This window comes from Triturus cristatus, chromosome 9, assembly GCF_964204655.1.
Source record: "Triturus cristatus chromosome 9, aTriCri1.1, whole genome shotgun sequence".
NCBI classification, from domain to species: Eukaryota; Metazoa; Chordata; class Amphibia; order Caudata; family Salamandridae; genus Triturus; species Triturus cristatus.
Genome location: NC_140592.1, coordinates 952,105,614 through 952,123,654, shown reverse-complemented (window position 1 = coordinate 952,123,654; position 18,041 = coordinate 952,105,614). Strand labels below are relative to the sequence as shown.

The 18,041-nt window shown below is 44.1% G+C and overlaps 1 protein-coding gene across 1 annotated transcript in view; it reads right to left on the bottom strand.

Annotated features, from left to right (window-relative positions):
- EML5 (EMAP like 5) overlaps positions 1–18,041 on the bottom strand; it is a 1,456,757-nt gene that overhangs the window by 543,204 nt on the left and 895,512 nt on the right. Inside the window, exon 16 of the mRNA XM_085626574.1 lies at positions 9,833–9,926. Coding sequence (XP_085482700.1) covers positions 9,833–9,926 — 94 coding nt within the window. The remainder of the gene's footprint in view (positions 1–9,832; positions 9,927–18,041) is intronic.

Genomic DNA, 18,041 nt, shown 5'->3' with positions numbered 1-18,041 from the left:
TGGCCAAGAGAGCCGTAACTTCCTCTTGGAACAACTTTAAATGATCCTCCGTCAGCCGTTCCTGATTTGGCAGAAGAGGAGATGGAAAAGAAAAAAGATAGGGAATAGCCCGCCTGGACTATCTGCAAGATCCATGTGTCCAATGCTATGGATCTCCAGTGGTGGAGATGATGATGAATTCTCCCACCAACTGGAGTAGTGTGGTCCTGCAGAATCAGCCTAAGATTGCTTGGAGGCCGTAGCTGCTGGGGGCAGTGTGGTTGGCGACTTCTGGCCTCCATTCCGAGATCAGAATGCACCGCGTCCACGCATGGCTTGGGTAGTCTGTGAGGGACGGTGACTGGGATATGGCTGAAGCGGCTGGAAACACCTTCTGTTGCCACTAAAGGGGCGAAAGGAAGACTGGCCACGGGGGTGGAGGAGTGGCCTAAGAACCTGGCCATAGCTCAAGAGCCCTTGAACCTGACCAGGGCCGAGTCTGCCTTTCCCCCAGAAATGCAGGTTCTATCAAAGGGCATGTCCATTAAATTAGCTTGGACATCGCCCGAAATGCCAGTTGTACGAAGCCAGGTGTGGCGCCTCCAGGCCACTGTCGTTGAAATCGATCTGCCCAGCAAAACGGTCGTATCTAGGCCATACCATATGGTGAAATTTGCTGCGTCTCTCCCATCCTTGACAGCTTGGGAGAGCACAGACCGGGCCTCCTCCGGAACTTGTGGCAGCACGTGCGCAACTGTCTCCTAAAGGGGATGAGAGAAATGGCCCAATAAGCACTCTGTATTCACCAACCGCAATGCCAGGCTGGAGGAAGAAAACAACTTCTGCCCGAATGAATCCAACCTCTTAGAAGGTAATGCGCCTTGGGACGTAGAGGCCTGCACCACCAAACTCTCTGGGGTGGGGTGTTGGCTGAGGAATTTTGGGTCGCCCGAAGCTGGGTGATGGCGGCATGCAATCGTCCTATTCACAGGAGCCCCTGTGCTAGGTTTGGACCATGTTCCTAGAAGGACATCTGTAAGTGCCTCATTAAAGGGCAACAGGGATTCAGAAGTGGAAGCCCCAGGTTGAAGCACCTCAGTCAGGAGATTAGTCCTGACCTGCACCAAGGGCAGCTCCAGTCCAAGGACCTTAGCTGCCCTCTTAACCACCATGGCATAGAATGCTCCCTCCTCCATAGCCACCGTAGGTGGAGAGAACATGCCAGTATCTGAAAAAGTATCCAGTCCATTGGCCTCCCCAAGTTCCCCATACCAGTCCAAATTCTCCTCAGAGACTTCCTGGGTTTCAAGAGGGTCCCTAGACCCCTCCCAATCCTCTCCTGAGCCTAGCACATCCTCAGAGGGCCCAGGTGACAACATAGAACCTCTCAGAAGTCTAAATCAGCTTTGATCGACGACATTCCAGCTCCGTGTCGTCGGGAATGAGGATGGGGCTTGCGCCACTGATGGGCATCGGTGGCGTCGAAGGCACAGACTTCGGATTCGACACTGGGGAAGGTCGCGTTGGCGTGACCGGCATCGAGCGAGATCTGGGATCGGATCCCCGGGGCCCAACTGGCGTCATGGCCAGAACCGACGGTGTCAAACCCAATGGGGCCCCTTCTAACTCCGTGGGGCCCAAAGGCTCAGCGGCGGGGTCTTCCGCTCAAATATGCAGTGCATGGCCTCGTAAAACTCTTATTTGAGCGGGAGTCGCTCCGGCACCCGGAAAGGGGGGAGACGCGAAGTCGACTCTGGCTCCGCGAAATAATGCCTAGAGCGTCAGTGCTCCTTACCTCTCTCGACGATGGACGCCAGTCGAGGTAAGGATGAAGTCTGCTTGAACTTCTTCTTCTCCTTATGCCTCTTCCCAGAGTGTCCCGAGGACCTCGATTGGGAGAAAGAGGACTTAGGGCTCTGTGAGTGGTCCAGTGACCTCCTCTTCTTCAATCGGGACCTTGACCTCCTCGGAGTCTCGCTTGATGGTGTTGACTGCCAGGCTATGAGTAACTTCATCACCCGCTCCCTCAAGGTCTGCAGAGTCATTGCCTGACACTCCTAACACTACTTCATGTCGTGGTCATGCTCGAGACACCAAAGACATACGCGGTGGATATCAGTGACCAACATCATGCCTGAACAAGTTCAGCACGGCTTGAAATCTGTCTTCCTCAAAGACATCCCTCGCACCTGAAGTCGAAAAACTCAAAAATGTCGACACAAGTTGAGAAAAAACCTGCCAAAAAGTGACAGAGGGGTAGCTCTTACTGGATCGGCGCTTAACTGGTGCAGAAAGAAAAGAACAGACATCCGCGCGCCTGGGTGGTTCCTATATCATTACTGCGACGTCATAACAATGCCGACAAGGTCACCCGAAGTTGAATGGAGCCACCTGACTTCACGAGCAAGGGGTATTGCTCAGCATAAGTTTCTAGATCCAGCCTGATGCCTGGGAAATTCAAAGGTAAGGAATCTGCAGCTAGAAGTCTCTATCAGATGTAAGGAATCCCTCAAGCTCCTCCAATGGCTTAGCACCCACCACGTCCGCAAGAGTTGCCTATCCTCCACTTGTAGCATCTATGCTTCAAACCTCCTGACTTCATGTGACCTATGAAAACCTGGCTGAATTTAGTCGTGAAATAACATCACTGATTGAGGTTGAGCTTCAAAATTTCTCTGAAGATTGCGGATGGAAAAGTTACCTACTTGTATTCTTAGTTCTGCATCATAGGTATCCTCACTCAAGTCATAAACATAGAATATTCCTGTATATTTGTGGGAATACCGAAACACATTTTTTCAATTATTGAAAGTCAATCTTTAGATGGAGGTAATCAGTTCAATGTAAATGGAATTAGTTAACTCCATTAAAAAACATGACAGGTCTGCTTTTTATTGATTTTTCTCAGGACCATAAAAAGACATTTAATCCGTTAAAAAAAACTGAGGCTGTGAGGCAAGCAGTACAGTGCATGTTGGGAAGGGAAGCTGCTGGCTCCTTAAAGTAACAGTGTATTTTCTGTGAACTCGACCGAATAGGCTCCTTTTTTCTTACATTCTTATTTCTCTGTATGTGCTCAATAGGCATTTTAGAATCAAACTCAAGGATGCCTCTTCTCAGATGTTGTAATGTGGTAACATTATATTGATTAGATGTTTTTTAATGCAGATAACTAATTTTATGGACATTGAAGTGGTTACCTCCATTTAAAGATTGACGTTCAATAATTGAAGAAAAAGTGTTCCAGAATCCACACAAATACACAGGAATATTTTATGACTATCAGCGAGGATCCTACAATGCAGAAAACTGTTTTCCTACAACTAAAAGGACTATCACCAGGCCAACCATTTGCATTCATGCGTTTTTATCCTAATCCTGCTAAAATGACTCAAAGCAATACTTCAAAGATTTTCTCAATATGCTAACATTTACTATATACTGATTTTAAAAGACTATTGACCCCACTGGCTTTTATTAAAAACAGTTTACCTTATTTTCTATATTGCTCCATTTTATTTTTCCCATTAACTGGAAGTTTTTACTGTACTTATCTTCCAATTGCTAATCCTTGCACCTGTCGGTACCTTCTAAAGAATAATTTTAGAGCTTTGCTTGCCTGGCAACTGCACTTTCTTTCATAGCAATTTAACTTCACATAATCTCATTTAGTGACAGACATCACATTAACCTGAGCTGGTACTGGAGTAGCCATGTTTACAATATCTTGGCTGATGAATCTAAACTACTCGACAAGGATGCTTTCAAATGAAAGGGGAATGGTATCAAATTTCTGAATTGCGATCTAATGATGTAAAAAATATTTTGGGGAAAAAAATAAATCAAGATCTATCAAACTACTTTGTCAACATTTTTACATGTTCTTTGCCATTTATTGATTTATGTTGGCACTTTATTTTGTAATGAGGGGCAGTTTTGCTTACGTTTCCACGTTCATTTACATAATTCTATTTTACATATTCTTTCTTGCATCTGTTGAATTTAGTTTTTTACCTCTAGTTTTTAGACAATGTAATACAAAGACAAGCCACAACTTATGCCTGCCCTTTCGAGTTCAGAACCACATGCGCTGTAAAGTTAGTGCTGAAAAGAAATAATAACTACAAGACGGTTTCAGTAAGTGTGCATATTATGGCTTGTTTAACTTATGCATGGAAGTCAATCAAATGTAAATCTATCAAGTTACTTACTTCCCATATTGCTCTTCTTGGTGGATACTTTGTCTAACCGTAGATTTATCATTTTGTGAATCTCCCCAGGTGTCAGAATGGATCCGGAAAAGTTTCTGTAATCACTCCTGCGCTCCAGCAGGTGGTGGCATTAATCTCCGATTCGACTCCATCCTGCCTCCTTACACGACGACATGGAGCAGAATATGGCCTTCCCCCTGTGCTGAAGTCCGTTTTTACCAGGAGATTATCCATGTCCCCAGTCATTGTGAATCACTGACATATTGAGGCTGCCGATAGTATGCATCATCTAACTTGGAACCTTATCTCCTTAAAATCCATTCCACGGAGCATGGAGGATGGTGGGCGGTGAAGTATCTGCTTCTAGAGTATCCACCAGATGGAGCATTAACTGCAGGTAAGTAACTCGGGACTGACAGATCTTCACACCTCAGATTACTCACCTTGTGAATCGATACTGAAGTAATGCCCCCTCTATGAGGTAGGTTTGAGGAGTGGGCTTTGCATCAGGAAGTCCTACTGGACCAAATAGGCAAAATGACCATCTCTGCAGACCTGAGAGTTGATACACTAGTGCCTGACATAAGTATGGATAAATGCCCACCTGGAGGCTTAGCAAATATCCATCACAGTAACAACCTAAGCCAGGACTGTAGTAGCAGCCTTGGTGGAATAAGCCCGAAAGCACTTTCGGAGGATTCTTTTTGGCCAAGGTGTAATACAGCTTGATGCAAAGGACAATCTAGCTCCACATGGTCTGCGTTTGGGCCACTTTTCCTTTCTTCTCACTGGAAAATCAAGAGAAAACTGAATCATCACCCAGTAACTCCTCAATCCTATCAATTTAAAACTAAGTGCTGGGTAGTATCCAACTGTTGCACCCTCTCCTCCTCCTTAATGGGATGCAGTGAAGAGAAGAACATGGGAAGTGTGAAAGACGGCACCACATGACAAGGAAAACCCCCTTTCGAAATAAAGGAAGCATGTGTCCAAAGCACCAATTACTCAGGAAATACAGCAATAAGAGGAAACTGGAATATACAGTTTTCAGAGTCAAGAGCCTCAAGGTACACCTGTGCAGAGTTACGAAGGGAGAACAAATCAGAAAAACAAGGACCAAATTCAGATCCCAATGTGGCACAATGAAAGGGGCAGGAGAAAAATGTGATAACCCTTTTTAAAAAAAGACAAAGAGGGCTGATCAGGCAAAACAAAAAGGCCAAAAGAGATAAGTAGCCTTGTACAGTTCATAAAGGAAAACCTTGCTTGGCCAATGAAAAAACGAACAGAACGGCATCGGACAGATTAACCTGTAGACGGTCCCTCCTCACACCAAGTAACAAATTTAGAGAAATGGCAAGAATAACTGAATTCAAACAGAGAGCCGACAAAATGACGTACTACTTTCAGCGGAAGTTCCAAACTTCTCAGTTGACGCTGCTCAATTGCCACACATAAAGGTGTAAATTATGGAAGTTTGGTTGCAGGAATATGACTTGCTGCAACTTCAGCAGTTCCTCCCATAGAGGAAGTCGAAGCAAAGGGCATATTCTGATTTTCACGAGTTCAAAGTAGCAGATCATAAGAGCCCAAGCCAAGGCTTTCACAATGAGGTAAGCCTGGTCACGTATGACATACTACAGGACCCGTGAAATCATGGGTAAATGGTGAAACATGTAAAGGAGTTCTGGGCCGCATTCACAAAGCATTGCCTCCCATATGAATCCTCAAGGTGGAAACACTATAAGTGAAAAGGTTGCACATTTAGCATTCTCAGAGCTAGCAAAAGAAATCTTCCATGGGCAAACCACACTAGTTGAAAATGCCATCTGCCATTTCATAATACAGATGCCACTCAAGGTCGGCTAGATGATGCCTGGTGAGTATGCCTGCCCTGATGCTGTGGGAAACGGCAAGTTGACTGACCATCAGGGAGATCTCATGAGGTCCCAGCCATCTCAACAGTCTGAGGGCCTGCAGACAGAGAACATTGGACGCTACACCACCCTGCTTCCAGTACCAAATAGCAGTCAAGTTGTCTGTCAGGACATGGACTGACCTGCTCCTGATGGAGGGCAGAAGAGCCTTAAAGCCCAGATGGATGGTTCTCAACTCCATAAACCTGATGTGAAAACACTGTTCTATTGGTGGCCAAATCTTCACATCACTAGATGGTCCCTAGAGCAAAGAGGTTCGTTGATCACCCTGTGAGCTCTTGGTGGGTACATAAAGTAGCCTGCCACAGGTGGACATCCACCATTCACCACTGCCGATCCTGTGCAGCATTGTCAAAAATGCAGCGGAAAGAGGCACACCAGTTGCGAAGCCCATTGAAGGCAAAAGTTCCAATGAACGGTCCACATGTGTCAATCAGCATTAGGCACCAGCAAAATACACAAGGCACCAATCCCAAAAAGCCTCAGAATAAGTGATACCAGAATAAATGCCCACTCCTGAAATATCATGATCATGTTCCAGATTCATTGAGCCTTTAACATCACAGTGTCCAGGTTAGCTTCTATAAACGGAATTCTCTGCACGTGCTGATGATGGGATTTATATTTTTTGATCGAGAACCACAGGGTGAGAAGCAAAGAAAAGATCACCGTTCTGGTTACAGCTTAGCAGAAGAAAGCTTTCCATCAGTAGCTAGTAATCAAGAAACAAGAATAAGTGCATCAATGATCAATAAAAATGGGCAGTGATCATGATCTTTGCAAACGCTGGATGTACGGGGGGAAGTGAAGTTCAGAACAATGTATTGAAAAAGCTCTAGCCAGACCACAAAATTGAGGTATTGCCAATGGGACTGCAGGATCAGCACAAGGAAGTAGTTGTTCTGCAAGTACAAGAATATCATTCAAACCTCTGGGTCCAAGGCCAACAGGACATGGGTCAGTATCAACATTTTGAACTTCTCATTCCTAAGGAATGCAACGAAGAGTCTGAGGTACAAGACCTTCCTCAGTCACCTGCACTTGTTTGGGACAAGGAAGAAATAACATCCTATACACCTCCCAACATAAGGCACCACCTCCATGGCGCCCTTGGCCAGCAACATCTGAATCTCACTGAAAAGCATAACAGCATGATGCTGCGGACATATTGTGGGTAGGTTGGGGTAGCCAAGTTCACTATGGAAGGGTGCATCCAATTAGAACAATACGATGCATGCTACTAACTGGACGTAATTGCACACCAGCCGGAAGGTCTCAGATGACAGTTTAAGGATGAGCTAAAGCGACTTTACCGCGACAGGTAGAAAAAAAGAAAATCAGCATACTTGTGGGTAACCTCAGCCCCCACCACGTCCTCTGCCCTTAAAGAAAAAAAATCATTGGGTTGGCTGTTGTACAGACTGCAAAGGATGCCTCTGGTGGTAGGTGCAGCTCCTCATGTAACCACAGAATTTTCAAAATTGGTGGTAGAACTGGGGAATGAATCATAGATCTACTATCCTAGATGCGCTGCAGCGTGGAATCCACCTTTTCACACAGCAGCCTAGCCCCTTCAAAGGATCTAGGCCTAGAGAATCTTGGCCATCTCCAGAAAGCCTGTTTGCATATATCCAACCACGACATCGGATTATGGCACTGGTGCTGACAGCCTAGGCAACACAGTCCAGATCAACAGTGCCTCACCATGTCCTGGCTGTCTTGAACAGCTTGGGCAATGGTGTTCCAGAAGTCCTCTAGTCGGACAGGAAAGATTTCACTCACCATATCTAAGAAGGGCCCGGGTATAGTGACCCAGGAGACAAAATGTTTTAAAGGATTGGCACACCAGGCAAGCTGAAGACAATATTTTCTTGCACATGGAATTAATTTTCTTCTACTTCCTTGTCCAGTGGTGCAGTTGGGAATGCTTTCGTATTGAAATTACTACTGTAAACACCTAAACAATAGGCTTTCAGGAGTTAGATGCTGCAGTAACAAGGTCAGATCAACAGCAAAGAAGCAAAGGCCTATGGCACCAAGCAAAGGGGAAGCATACTGGTGGCGGCGAGCAAGGTCTGGACCAGACTCCTATGAGGGACTCAGTTGGGGCATTGTAGAATGGGAACAAAGGCTTCAAATCTGAAAACCTAGGTTGCACGATCTCTCTTAAAAGACTGGCTTTAATCACCAAAGTAGGCAACCAGCACATCTGCAGCTTTATGCATACCATCGTAAATGAGGCACTTTTTTCAGTTGGGGCTCCAAACGTATATTTTACTTTAGTTTCAGACAATATGTTTAGACCACTGGCATTTTGGAGGTCAAGATATAGGCCAGCATCAGTAAAAGAGGGGGAAGCAAATAATCTGCCTCCTCAGCAACATTCTCTTTATATAAAGATCCTCTTTATGAGGAGCAAGTTCCAGTCCTTAAACAATATCGGGGCCAGATCTGAAGATGGTCTCCATCTTCCTGGACTACTGCTATTAAGGCAGGTGAACTGGAGGATAGTCATTCTCAAAGGGAGGCTGTGCATTGGTTATTTCATAGTGTGCCATGGAGCCCCATCTTACTGATGTCAGCTCCGGATCTGTGGAGTGGGAAGTGGAACTAAAGTTGATGGAACCGGTGCCGGTGCAGAACTCACCGGCAAGGAGGCCAAAGCCCAAGAGTGTCGGATGTGGTACAGGTTGAGGCTGAATTGGGTCATCTGCACTGGGGAAAGAACCACTGCCAGAAGATCAACTGGTCACCATTACTAATCTGTACAGATCTGAAAGAGCTCCCCTGGGACCCGGGATAATTTTGCAAAGAGGCAGCATGGCCACAAACGTCTGCTGAGTTGACAGTGGGCTCAGAAATTCAGAGAGCATCAGCTCCAGAATGAGAACTGGATGCAAATCTGATTTTGACGCCGGGATCAGGCCCTTTGAGCTCCAACTGTGGGACTTTTCCTGGGAATGTGAATGTCACGGAGGCAAAAAGTCTCACTGCGACTTCTGGTAATTGCGTTTTGACTTGCTTTTTTACTTTGTCCAGTACTTACCTAAAGAAAGCAAGTGGGAATGAGACCAGGAATAGGCATGCAACTTTATACATGCCTGCCACACTTTTTGTGTTCTTGAAAGTAGAATTTGGCTTCCTGCGCCTTGAAAGCCTTCAGGTATATGAAGGAGCATTTATCATAGAACTAGGAGTCATGTTTAGTGCAGAAATATCAGAAACGGACATCTGCTTGCAAGTACGGCATGTTTTAAACCCTGTTGTTTTAAGGGGAGACATTCCTGCACTCTGTCAGTTGGTAGAGATTGGAAAACTCTAAATTAACCTGAAAAGGTAGGAGTGGAGCTATTGAGCCTCATTGAAGGATGTGTAAAATAAAGAACTAAGCAGAACACAGGGTCACCTATATGATGCTCCATGTCCTATTACCAGCAGGTGGGACAGAATCATGCGAAGGCTAATGGCACCATCTGCCTGCATTCAAGAGCGATTGCAGAACATTTTCCATATCCAAACCGGCAGCAGAGAAGTCGCAAGGTGAGGAATGTGCAGTTTGAAGTATCCATAAAAACATATCTCATGCATCAAATATTCAGAAACTTTGTGAATCTGCAAATGCATCATGTGCAAGTCTTCAAATATTTTTTTTACTATTGTACCACTTTGAAACTGATATGATCTCATACATAGGTCATCTTTTACCTGACAGCAGAGAGTTTCTCTCCTTTCTTCCAGTCCCAGAGAACAATGGTGTGATTGTCATCTATCCCAACAGAAGCCAAGCGCTTGCCATCAGCTGGGGAAGGAAGAAACATCAAAAAGGTAATTTTCTACTTATGAAATTTGGAAAAATCAATTAAATTTGCTTTTAGCGCTTGGTGTTGTCATTTACAATTGGCATCACGCTAAACAATATTTTATGTGCAAATGTTCCTCAGTATGGAAATAATGTAAAATAAAAATAAACGCAACAACTGTTCCAGCACATAGATAGAAAAAAAAGGTTGCAGGGACGTTACAGTTAGGTTAAAAATGTACACACACAAAACCGCAGAAATTCACCTGTTATTGTTAAAGTTATATCAAGATACTATAACTCGTGCCTGAAGTAAACTATAAATTGTGCCCCCCTCCTGCTCACGGGAGCAATGTTTTCCTCTGTTTCCCTGCACACATATTTGCATGCAGGGAAACAGATGAAAACTCTGCTATCTGCAACCTGGAGCTTTTTGACAGCTCCGGCTTGCAGAAAGCGGAGTTATGTTTTCTTTTGAGATCAAACCAAGCAAAAACAAATAGGTACCTCCTGAGGCTGGGCACCTAGGGAGGTAGCAGGCAGGTGGTGGTCCCCGGGGCCATAAATGGCTCCACATGGGGGGGGGGGGGGGAGTGCAGCGTCAATTTATTTCAGCCTCTAGAAGGTGGTGGTCCTCGGGACTGCAGGAGGGCTGTGTGGGCCCCCACATTAATTTGATATGTTTTGCGCCGTGGAGTTGGCGGGCCCTCCTGCATTAATTTAACTTGATTTGTCCCCGAAGAGGTGTAACAGCTGAAGTGAGTGGCAAACTAGTTTTGAAAATTTCTTGAGGATTTGTCAAACAGCGCCAAAGGTATTGGCAAAACAAAAAAAGCTTTTCCTGTGGAAGCTAAGTCCTAACTATAACTACCTACTGGCCAATACCAGTAGGTAATATATTCACTGACTAAAGGGATGTCATACTTAAGTGAAAATATCAGTTATAATGTACTGTTTTAAACAAAACCACTCATCCCTTAAAGTAACTATAACTTGCGCCCTCACATAGAGTAGAGTGCAGTAGCGTGAGAAAGTAATCCCTTTTTGCCCTGATCACCCCCATTTTTTGACTGATACTGGTGGTAATGGACTATGACTGTGCCCTAGGCTCCGCTAACAAGGCCCAGGCCAATGCTCTGATTAAAAAGGTATATGGTAATTAGGTATAATTACAATTGTCAATGACAGACCCTGTAAGTCCCTAGAATACAATAAGGCAAGGGGGATTCAAACTATCTACAAGTCCCTAGTGTTAGACCTGATACTCAAAGTAGTGTTTCGCTTAATATCTTGCTTTTTCCTCCTGGGTTTTTCTGATTCTCTTTTAGTGGCCTTAGGGATTTTGGCACTTTCCCACTGTAAATGCAGTGTGAAAGTGCGTGCACGCCCATCCTATGCATGTTAGGAAGTGGTGCTTATCGGATGTTTTTAAATATGTCCCAAGACTGTCATTGCAGTCCTCTGTGTGCGCACTTGCACCTATTATATTTTAAACATGTCTCAAGCCTGCCATTGCAAGCCTGTGTGTGCGCACTTGCACATATGTTCAGGTTGGCCTTTCTAAACCTCTTGCGACTCCTGAGGGGACCTTTCACTACCCCTAGAGCACCCCTAGGGTAAGTCTTGCGGGGTGAAGCAAGTGGTACGTGAAAGGCAGGGCAGGTACAAATATGTGTTCCCTGTCCAGGTAGTGAAGAATACCCATGTGTGCTTTCACGACCTATAAGGTTTACTCCTCCCATAGATTAACATGGGGGAATGGCTGAAATTACTTCAGCCTACAATAATGGCTTGCAGTGAAGCAGCCTCATAATGTTTCCTATCATTGGATTCACAATGACAAACACTCTTCTGTGGTAAAGGTGGCTTTGTCACTAATAGCTTAGAAATGCCACTTCTAGAAAGTGGGCATTTCTCTGCTCTAAATCTCTTTGTGTGCCTTTTAGTTTGACTCCAGTCCACACTGGAAGCTGGGGGAGCACAGCTGTGCATTCCCCAGCAACAGGTATAAACACTGGGCATGCAATTGTAATGAAGGGCCTCTGCCATGGGACTGGCTGGATAGACTTGGAGGGAAAGGTTTTGACACTTGGCCTCTGGGAAGCCAGATCATGGCCGCACTAAAGATTAAGATCGGTATTCCATGGCCTCTTGGCAGACAGCACTGAAATTTAAGGGAGACACGTGAGGTTCAAAGGAAACCCTCTGAACCCCCTCCTACGTCAAAGGCACACTACAGTATAATATTGGTGCCATACTTCAGCAGGGCAGAGATACACTTGTGGGGACGTGGGACCAGACATTATGCAACTGCGTGGTGCACACTGCCAGAGGAATCTGTTGAGCACAAGGAGTTTTACTGCCATTGGAAGGGACCGCGCAATCTTCCTGAATAATGGCTGGCCTGGGCTGATTACCTGCTGCTGTGTACCATAGTTGCAGGGATTCTGCCTAAGAGCAGAACTATGCATAGGATTATGGGACCTCAGTGCGTAGGAACCGAGTCATCCTACTACCTTGGTACCCATGAGCCCAGGAACGACTAGCTATAGTGTCTCACTTGCCCCCCTACTCACAAACAGAAAAACAAGTGATTAGATACCTCAGAACACAACACTCTCGACTCACCCTTTCGCTCACAATCTTGTACCTGTCCACAATAAGATCTGACAGAGACACAAACCAGTTTAAAATATTTATTTGAACTAACATGCTCTAACATGCAGTATACGTGCCACAACAAGCAGGAAAATGCATAATACAAATACAGTCAGCATAGCTGCTTGTCCATAAATCATGAAGGGAGATATCATCGTGAACAGACAACAGAGCCTAACCTCCCTCCCCTTGCTAAGAAGCAGTATTATTATATATTAGAAGATCTCTGGGTTTTGTCTGCAGACCCCATACCATAGACTATAGATGGCAGTTCTACATCATAGGTGCTGTCTCGCTCTTCTCCCTGGAAAGGTCCCTTTCCAAGTGGGTGCCCCATGCATGTAACCCAATAATACCGAAGTACGATTTCCAAACAACAGCTGCATTGAAATGTTTTGTCTGGGTGAAGGGGCTCTGTTTATCGACCTTGCTCACAATGCTCAGACTAAATCCCAGATATTGGCAAAGAATGCACACAGCAGACAGTTCTCATGTGAAAAGTACGAACCATGGGGCAGATGTATCATTGTAGCAGTTTGCGAGTCCTTAATAGCGATTTTTAGAGAATCGCTATTAAGGACTCGCAAAATGCTATGTAGTTAGGAATCGCAATAATACTTGCGATTCCTAAATATTCCTTAGTTGCGAATCTCGAATTGCAATTTGCAATTAAGGAAAACCTTCCCATTCATTCCTATGAGCCTAGAGGCCCATAGGAATTAATGAGAAGACATTTGAAATTTGCGAATTGAGTACTCACAAATTGCAAATGCAATTTCAAGTGTGCAAGGCTGTCAAAAGAACACCCCTGTAGCACCCCTGAAATATATATGCATGCACATATGGGCATGTATGTGCGCCATATGGCCCTTTGAAAAATGCTAACAAGTGCATTTTTCAAAGAAATCGCAAGTTACTACCAACTGGAAGTTGGTGGTAATTTGCGATTTCTCATGGAAAAATCACACAACTTGGGTGCTTCTTGCATTACATTTAAGGAATCGCAATATGCGATTCCTTAAATGTAATCGCAAATTTTGCGATTCCCTATTTTGCCAGGGCCTTTTGGGATGATATATCCCAAAAGGCTTTTTCCCGTTCACAAACGGGCCGATTCTCATAATCGGCCTGTTTGCAAACGGGAAAAGGGCTTCTTACATCTGGCCCATAGTCTTTGCAAAAATAAAACCTTGTAGTAACGTGTGCAAAACTGCGTACTGTCTACAGAGCTCAAGCTAACTTAGTGAAGACAACAATGTCCCCTTGGGCCACGAGACAACCTCCGCTTTGTCAGGTCAGTAGCTCAGAGGTAAACAGAACTCAAAGGTAAGCAGAGCCTAAGCAGGATGATTAAAGGCCAAATAGTTGTAAATGTTCCAAGCTGAACGAATGGTACACAAAGAAAAAAGAAAAAAATAAACGAATATAAAAAAATAAAAGGAAGGGGGATGGGAGCACACTGCTTCACCTCCCAGCGCAGTTCATCCTTTAGCATTTGGTAAATGCAGTTCATTTTAAATGCTCTCTTGAGTTGTTGCTGAAGCTTTTCACCAAAGATGGTGCAGGTTAGGGCTGTCAATCTCTAGACACGTTTCACTGGATATTATCCTTCATCAGTAGAGATAAAAAAACTAAATTTATCTGGGGTTGCTGAGCAAGCTGCCGCAATCCTTTCAGGTCTCAGTACCTCTCACAAGCGCACAGGTGCATCTCCAAAAGCTCGTCAGCTCAATGGCTCAAGGGAGCCTTTTCAAACAGAAGGGGGATAAAAAATAAAAGGCCTTTGTGATGTTTTCCCAGGTCTCATTTACAGTGGTTTCCCGTAATCAAAAATATCACGGGAAAAGTGGAATGCCATTAGCTCCAACAGGCCGTCAGAACCTTCCATTGTAAAGCGGTATGCCATCCAATTAAGTACGTTGAATAAGCAGACATGCTCCTTATATCCAGAAGCTGCCAGAAGCATTTCAGGGTAATTAAATTAGATGCAACTCCGATCCAAGAGGCGCTGTGCACAAGCACAGGTACTCAAGCCTGCTGGCACTCCAAGTGTAGAATCATACACAAAGCGCCTACCTACGGAACAGTCCTGGTCATGGGCCATCAAAGGACCTATCAACAGTTCATAATCCAGGGCAGTGTGTGATGTATTGGAGAGGCAGAAATCCAGGGCCCATCAAAAGAGGCACCGTAGGCAGTAGAACATAGGTTGCACGCATGTGAAGTAGGCAAAATGGAAGGTCAGCCAATAGTCGATAAGAGCTTCAAACAGCATTAAACCAAAAAGTTGATGCATACGTTCACGGGAAACCCTCCAAAGGTACTGGAAAAAATAGAATGAATAAAAGCAGGGATTACTCCAAAAAGTAGTCTGAAAGGAGGTGACACGGCCGGATCCCACAAGTTTAAAAAAGTGGGTCAGGCTCTCGGTATCAGACACATTAAATATTTGGTGAATTAATTCTCTAAAGTGTATGGGGAGATTTATGTTCAGCGGTGACTGAATCTCACTTGATGTTCTCCCCACCTGCAATTCGAAGGTCTCATGAGCTGGTGTGAGAGCAACGTCTTGTTGAAACAGCACTTTGAGTCTGCCAAGCTTATTGAAATCTGTTTTCAAAGTTGGAATGGAAGGCCACAGCGAACTATCTACAATCCCATGTGGGGGTGGAAAGAGAAAATTGCTGCAACATGTAACACGTTGTGAAACTGTTACTATATACGGGATGCCTGACCGTAAGCAGCATAATTTGTGGTTATTTAGAATAAGATAACTGCCGTTCGAGTGCAGAGTCAGTGTGGGAAGAATTGTCGGGACCGGTGTCCCTTTTAACAAAATAAGCCAAATTAGGGGCTGAAATATTGCAAGCACCTTGTAGTTTCACTTATTTACAGACTAGAGAGTGCCCTGAAAGGAATACCTCTTTATCTGCCCGTCGTTGACAGCGAAATGTGAAAGGCAAGGACCATAATTCATGAATAAAGCTACTTCAAAGGGGTTCATATCTACCTACTGGATAATGTTTCATGCATGCTGTAAACTGGAATAGTGAGATGGGCAATGAAATAACCAAGTGCAGAATCAGTTTCTGCTACTGAGAATGGCATCGGTTCTAGTTTCTCAATGTTTAATATTGTATATGTTACGTCCTTCATTGACATAAGCTTCTGTTTATCTGTCAAGTTAAACGGCAAAAACAGGGCGGAAGCATTCAAATAATCCCATGGCACTTTCCCACTTTTCAGCGTTTGCAATGTCCAACCAAATTGTATAACAAAGTGCAACTGATTTTGACCATGATATAATACTGACACTTCATTCTCAAAAATGTCAATTACAGATGGCACGATATATACGAGAAGACAAGGTGTTAATACTGTTATCAACCACGGCAAGAAATGTTTCCAAATTATCTTGATCAGTTTGCCGTAAGTGTACCGCAGCTACCATCTGGGACAGTTCCCAAAATTCATTATATGCAGCATATGCAAAATATTTAGTGCGAGGGGATTTCGGACCTAAAAGGAAATCAGCCAGATCAATGTCACTTGACACGAGTGAAAGGTGTTTCACAGATGACAGTGTGGAATGTTCTAACCATTGTTGACACAATTTACCTACTGAATATGAAATAACTGTACAGGAATGAAGAAAATGAGGATCAGGTCTACTGAGCGTAAACCCTCTGGAGGCATTAGAAAAGCATAACTGACCAGCATTGGTATTAGTGGGCCACACTACTCATCCCAAAGGATCAATATTCGACGCGTTAAGAGTACCATTTTGAAACATTACATTCAATTCCTCAAGTGTATAGTTGGTATGTGTCTGCCATGTGTCATAGGCAGGCAATGACGGAATTGTGGGTGTATTGACATTTTTAGCAGTGGCCAGACCAAAACATGTAGATTGTTGAACAGTCTGATTAATAAAACTCAGCTGAGATGGTATTAAACATGCACAATGTAAAGATTCAGTTCCCTGCACCTGCCAGTCTTTGGTACCCCATATTGATTTTTAAATCAATAATGTCCTTCGAATAATCATAACCTTTTAAAGAGAAGTAGGTTATGAAGGATGAAGAATATACCAATCTAGTATGGGTCAGCATGAATTTTGTGTGTGTAGGCAAATTCAATTTGGAATAATATGGCTGAGTCAGCAAGAATATAACCAGGAAAACATACAAATCTACTTTTCTGTGTTAGTGAACTCCCCAGGAATGGTTTCGGGCAATGTTCCCAATGAAAAGGTGGTCTCAGAGTTTTGGATTTGTGTAAGAAATGATAACCATAATGTTGGTAACAGAATAAATCTGCATAATTTGCAGAATTTAAATACAATCCTTCAGTTTCAAACGCAGTATAATATTTTAAGTCTAAAAACAGTGGGTAAACTGCGTTGATATCCCAGTCATCGGAGTGTATTCCGGGCATAATAACATCACCCAAAGAAACTTGAAATACTCATGGAATTTGTAAAGTTTCCGTAGGATCATAGACTTTGAATGGTACCTTATCCCAAACAATACCATCAACAATTGGGAATGCTGAAATAATAACTAGGGCCTGATCCCCTTTCATTTTATGAGGCGAAGTGTGGGGGCCAGACCAAGTCTACAGCAGAGTGTTCAGGTAAGTAATGGCCATTTATCAGTAAGTAAAAATCTGTCACGAAACCAATCCACATGAAGAGAAACACCATCGTAGGCACCAGCACCAACCAGATGTATATCCAATGGGGAACAAGGTAAGTTCTTTTAAAGCAGGAGATGAAAACACAAACACATGCTGGTGGCTCTGCTTTAGAGGAAGAAGATGAATCACAAGAAAAGTTATCTCTGTCCATATAGTAACCACTGGACCTTAGACGAAATAATGGAGATTGCTCTTCATTGGAAGCTGAATGGATTGGACTTTAAGTAATGCCAACTATAATATCGACCAGTGGGGTGGCATACTCGTTTGTCACAGTGGTAGACGTGGAGGGTAAAACAGGCAACAAGTCAATTGAAGTCTCCATCTCTGCTTCATGTTGTTGTGGAGTTATCGGGGAGACAGAAGTAATTGGAAGAATGGAAACATCCTGTCGAGGAATGCTTGTGGTCAGACTGAGTATTGGCCATATAGTGTAACTTGACATGTTCGATGGAAATAAATTGATTCTCCTTACAACCAGGCAGCGGAGGTAAAATCACAGTAAAGGTACCCTTCAATCCAAGGACTGGAACTGGTGCACGGTATGAAGGACCAAATTCTTTTTTGTTTTACACCTTTTCTTGGATCAGATCTCCAACTTTAGGAGGCCAGCCTGTAACGGGAATCAGCACCACTGCATCTGTGGATGAAGGCAAATGGTCTTTCGCCAGTGTCTCACGAGTCTTTTGTAGATCCTGTAACATAGCACAATGGTTATCTACGTCCAACGTTGCGGCAGCCGCCACAATGTCTAGAACA